The 6,000-nt window shown below is 43.6% G+C and overlaps 1 protein-coding gene across 1 annotated transcript in view; it reads left to right on the top strand.

The window, feature by feature from the left end:
- The first annotated feature begins 2,812 nt into the window (after positions 1–2,812).
- The window catches only part of plxnd1 (plexin D1), a 95,260-nt gene continuing 92,072 nt past the window's right edge, over positions 2,813–6,000 (top strand). Inside the window, exon 1 of the mRNA XM_026925304.3 lies at positions 2,813–4,218. Within this exon, the coding sequence (XP_026781105.3) occupies positions 3,004–4,218 (1,215 nt within the window). The 5' untranslated portion in view covers positions 2,813–3,003. The remainder of the gene's footprint in view (positions 4,219–6,000) is intronic.

The following is a 6,000-nucleotide window of genomic DNA, read 5'->3' as shown; positions in this document are numbered from 1 at the left end:
TGTGTGTACATATTTTATAGCCTAACAAATGTCCCCACAATGCTATCTGTCCAGTTTGACTTTTTTTTTTTAAGTGTCACAGGGCTGCTAAGACAAACGTGTGTGTGCGTGTGTGTGTGTGTTTCCGTTCGCCTCAGCATCACGACGCGTTTTCCTGCCTCACGCTTGGCTGTTTGCCAAAACAAAGCGCGCGAGCTTATCACCTCAAATAATAGCGCGAGGTGATGACGTACAGCTCACTTCCTGTTAAAAAGAAAAAAGAAAAAAAAAAACAACTTGAAACTTGCAGTGTCTGGGCCTACACAAGGCTCCTGGGTAGTAATAATAGCCATGAGCGATTTTAAACAAGACTCGCAGCCTATAAAAGGCTGAAAATAATAAATCCAGTGAAGACTTTGACTGACCTCTCAAACCTTTTATCACTGTATCTTATATCTACAGAGTGTCTTATAAAACACCTCACGCCTTCCGCCTCAGGGCTTCACCCTGCTTCCAGATGTGCTAGACAGGTGTGAATTGGAATGACTGTTTATTACATTTATGCCACTGAGAAGATTTGCTGAGAAGTATAGAGAGAGAGAGAGAGAGAGAGAGAGAGATACAGAGTGTGTGTGTGTGTGTGTGTGTGTGTGTGTTTGAGTGTGTACATTTTATGGATGTCATATGTCACACTCAGTTATTCACAACAGAACCATAAATGCATGTTGAATTTCTCCAGTCCTTTGAGGTACCATGTGTCCTGTTTAAATATTCATGAACATAAAGATCATACTACAATCTTTTCTTCAAAAAAAAAAAAAAAAAAGAAACACACATAGTGTTATACATGAATAAGCACCGGAAAGGGGTCCCATGTTCAGCTTGTATCCATCTGGTGGCAGTTTAACGGTAGTTAGTGTGGCGTATGTGAGTCCAGCATGACCCTATGTGACTAATTGCAAAAAAAAAAAAAAAAGGAGTACTTGTGTACGAAAGTGACCGAGCTACCTGTTTTTGCTTCAAGTAGGACTACAAGTTCTGGGGATTCCCCTGGGTCAGTGGCATAAGAGGATGTTTTCTCTCTCTGTCGAGCTACACATGCTATTCCTGAGATGCCAGTGATCCTGACCCCTTCTGCTGTCCGGACCTGCCTGATCCATCCAGATGCCCTACTTCTGGCTGGAGTTCTCATCACTTGGAAACTACTCACTGCTGCTGAGGATGGCCTCACACAGACAGTCTAAAGATCAGTGAGATTACTGAGGATGGTACCACTGAAAAACCACAAAGATGGCTTTGGACTGCAACTGATACAAACAATTTTGCTACGATGGCTTAGGACTACAATTGCTATGAACAGTTTTGCACTCAAGTCTCCATCAGTGAACAGTTGATAACTTCAACAAAATAGACTTCATGTTAAAACTATAATGAATTTTTTTGGACCATATAGTACACAGTTATAGAAGGGAATTATTTATAATTGCACTATCCAGTGTGACCCAGATGAGGATGGGTTCCCTTTTGAGTCCGGTTCCTCTCAAGGTTTCTTCCTCATGATGTCTCAGGGAGTTTTTCCTTGCCATCTTCGCCCCTGGCTTGCTCAATAGGGATAAATTTACAAACTTAAATTGCATATCCTGAATTTATATATTTCTGTAAAGCTGCTTTGTGACAATGTCCATTGTTAAAAGCGCTACACAAATAAAACTGAATTGAATTGAGGTCCTGATTTATTATTCTTTTCGACAGTGATTATTATTTCAGTTACCATTAACATGCTTATAGCTGATATAGAGATTATTTAGTTAGACCTATCTGTAATCTCAAACAGCTGTTCATGCAAAAAAAAAAAATAATAAATCGTATCTATTTCAAATGAAGCCAGTCAAATTGACTTCTTATTTTCCAAATCTGAAGCGCAATCATTTAAAAGAAGTATAAACAAATTCAGCTTGAACTGAACTTCAGGTTTAATAACACTGTTAATAATCAAATCTTAGGCAAATATGTCCTGAACTTGTTTACTGGAGCCATGAGAGACTTTTATTCCTGAATCTCTCACCTACACAACCCAAGGCATGCAGTTAAACTGGGTTATGATATAGATAACATAGATAAACATGTGCATATACACTAAAGAAAGGTACTATTATGGTACCTAGTGTATGCTGTAAGTACCTTTCATTTTTTAATTTTTTTTTTTTTTTTTGTGAAGATACAATATATTAACATTTCCAGGTGAAACAAGGTAACAAGGTGACAGGGAAAGGTACAGTACCCTTTGTGTGTGTGTGTGTGTGTGCATGTGTGTGTGTGTGTGTGTGTGTGTGTGTGTGTGTGTGTGGACACAAAAATGTTCGAAATCTAAATTTAAACTAGTGCTGTAAGTGAAAGCCTCAATAATAAAAGGCTCTCCTGGCTCCAGTAAATAATGATGGTACATCTTTGTCTAATGTGCATGATATTTGATTACTTTTATTAGACTTCTAAAAGTTTCAGGCTCATTAGAAGTGTGTGATTTTGTTTTTAACACTGCAAGGTAGACCTACTGCTTAAAGAAAAGTTTTTGGTTCGCGTGATGTCTTGTATGCCGTGTTAATTTTCACAAATCATTACTCTTAATAGCTGATAAAGTTGCTTCCACTGAGAATCCATTCGTCGGGAGAATCCCTGGGCTGAATCTCAGATGCGATGGATTTGGTGAAATGGTGTGAGATGAGCAGATCTAGAGATCTAGGTGCGTGCGCGTGTGTGTGTGTGTGTGTGTGTGGAGGGGGATACTGGATTAGCTCGGCTGCGCTCGCCCCCCTCTCCCTCTCTCCCTCTCCCTCTCTCTCTCTCTCTCTCTCTCTAAAGGAAGCGCGACTCCTTATCGCGTCACTGCGTGTTTGGGCGCTCGGCAGGAAACGGCTTTTCCTCCCGGATAGTTGCAGCGAGAGAGCCTGAAGCGCCGTTTTTCTTTTTCTCCTTACTCAATGCTCCTCTCCGTCCAGAAGCCGCAGAAGCCGGCCAGAAGGAAGAATGCCTCCTTCCACGGAGAGCCTCTCGGTCGCGCCTCGTGCGCTCTTGCTCGCAGTTTTGCTGGCATCGCGCTGCGTCTGCGCGCTCCATGTCCAGCAGACGTTCGCGTCCCCGAGCGAGACCAATAACTTTGTAGTGGACGCGGTGTCACGCCGGGTGTACCTGGCCGCAGTGAACGCGATCTATCAGCTCAATGGCACGCTGGCAGCCGAGGTGTCAAACAGCACAGGACCGGTGCGGGATAACGTGCTGTGCCATGCGCCGCAGCTTCCCCAGGCGCCGTGCGAACACACCAAGTCCCTCACGGACAACCACAACAAACTGCTGGCGCTGGACCGCGAGCAAGGCGTGCTGGTGGCGTGCGGCTCGGTGTACCAGGGCTTCTGCGAGCTGCGCAGGATGGACAACGTGTCTCAGATCGCCGTGGAGTTCCCGAAGCCCAACGCCACCGTGTTCCCCAGCATGCTCAACATCGTGGCGAACCACCCGAACGCAAGTACCGTGGGACTCGTGTTCCGAAGCCAGGGCGGCACCCCACGCCTGCTCGTGGCCGCCACTTACACGGGCCTGGGCACTGAATACTTCCCCAAGAACCACAGCAAAGAGGACCTGCGCTTCGAGAACACGCCCGAGATCGCGATCCGCTCGCTGAACACCAAGGACCTGGCGCGCCTCTTCACCTACGACATCAACCCGTCCGAGGACAACGTGTTCAAAATCAAGCAGGAGGTCAAGCCCAAGCACAAGCTCAGCTTCGTGCGCGTCTTCGCGCAAAAGAGCTACTCGTACATCGCCATGAACAACGACGCCAACAGCGGCTTCAAGGAGAGCCAGCCCAACAGCATCCTGGCGCGCATCTGCCTGGACACGGACACGCCGCGCCGCCAAGCCTCCGAGGGCCGCAAACTCACCGAGTCTTACATCCAGATGGGGCTCCAGTGCGGAGCCAGCGGCAACATCTACAACCGACTCGTGTCGATTTTTCCCGCAGACATCGACGTCCAGGGTCACCCTGCCGCCGAGCCTTACCTGTTCGGTGTGTTCGCCAAGTCGAACCGGAAGTCGGCGCTGTGCGCGTTCCGGGTCGCGGAGATTGAGGAGACTATCCGGCAGGGACGCAGGAACTGTTCCAATGGACCTAATGGAGACGTCCAGGTGCTGGACAGCGTGATTCAGGGCTCGGGGGCAGAATGTGAGGCCAAGGGCAACATAGTGGTGAGTGCATTTAATAATAATAATAATAATAATAATAATAAAGATTATTATAGGGATATGGGTTCTGAGTTCTAGTTATGACAGTTGTTGTAAATATGATTTAAGGGAGTATAAATATAAATAAGTTGCTTAAAAATAAAAGGTCAGGTGCTGGATCTGGTCTCCAAAATTGTAAAAAAAAAATTCTCTAGAAATAAACTGGTTAAAATTAGACCCAATCTCTTACAAAGCACTTTTTAAGGTTTTTCACGGGTTGCATTTTTTCCCCCTTCCATGTCCAGGCATATGTTTTCGTTCAAACCACCGCGTCACCTAAATCTAAATTCACTAATACATGTTGATCTTGGCAAGTAGGCAATGAGTGGTTTTTACGCCAAGTGAATTGTTCCCAGTGTTTGGGAGTGGAGGAGGCTCCCACATCCTGAACTCGCTCAGTGCGCGCGCTCGTGTTGCGCCAGAGCGCGCGGGTTATGGGAACAGCACCGGGGTCGAGGCAACAGATTCATCCTCCATCCTCATAGATAAACCTCATCCAAGCAGCCGTGACAACATAACACCAAGCTCTGGCTTGCAGACATGTATAAAGACAGGAATCTATTCCAGGGTGCTTACATGACAACATGCACAGTGATTCATTCTACAGCTACATTCTCCATTAGTATTAAATTCACTCTTACATCTATTTTAAACCAGAGGCTCTCAAACTTTTTACCCATTTCCAGAAATCATTTCCAAGGACCTCCCTCTTATCATCCCAGGACAGACTTTAGTTTTATGAACAATAGTGCAACTGTGTAGCTGATTCATATTAATCTATTTGAGCCTTTAGAGATTTTTTTTTTAAATCCTGATGTATTCACAGCACTTCCTGGTTTTATTCAAACTGCATTCAAAATAAAAATTAACATTATTTAACAAACTTAACATTAGTTCATGAATTTTGGACACAAGTGTTAGGCTTCCAATTGTGATAACTAAATAATAATCATAATATAACCACAATATCCTTGAAAAGATAAAAAAAAAAGGCACTACAGTCAAGGACCCCCCGGATATACATCACAGACCCCACTTCGAGAGCCGTGCCCTTAAGCAACCATACGCAGAGTTGAAATAACTTTCAGCGCTGAACTCCTGCAGTGTTTAATGAACACCTATCATGTTGAGTGAACTCCTACAGAGCTGACGTCATTTTTTTTGCACATTAAAATGACTCTTATGGTTCTAATTCACACACACACACTGTGCTGAATGAACAGCTACAAAGCTGGATTAACTCGGAGTGTGTTGGATTAACTTGTACAGCGCTGACTGACCACTTGCTGTGTTTAAACATTTTATACGTCAGTTTGTCCATTGGTAATTACTGCAATAATTACTTGCATTGCATTTACTGGACACGCATACCTAAAGGTTCCTTTTTTCAAAACAAAGAATCCGAAATACATCATCAAATCGTATCATAGCAACATTCCATGTGTTGAATTAACACTAACAAGTGAGTTGAAATATCACCTAGAGTTTGAATTAACCCTTACAGTCAACTCATTTATGGTGGTGAATAAACACCTACATATGAGCTCTTTTTCTCCATGTTAACCCATTCCTCCAACACATTTTACAGTGTGTGTGTGTGTGTGTGTATATATATATATATATATATATATATATATATATATATATATATATATATATATATATGAAATGTATAACTACAAATAGTGGACACGTTCAGTTTTAAACAAGACCACCCCAGTTTCTTGCCCCTTTTGTGTAAAATGG

This window comes from Pangasianodon hypophthalmus, chromosome 8 (genome assembly GCF_027358585.1).
Source record: "Pangasianodon hypophthalmus isolate fPanHyp1 chromosome 8, fPanHyp1.pri, whole genome shotgun sequence".
In the NCBI taxonomy this organism is placed as follows: domain Eukaryota; kingdom Metazoa; phylum Chordata; class Actinopteri; order Siluriformes; family Pangasiidae; genus Pangasianodon; species Pangasianodon hypophthalmus.
The sequence above is the reverse complement of the archived record's forward strand: the minus strand, read 5'-3'. Positions and strand labels throughout refer to the sequence as shown.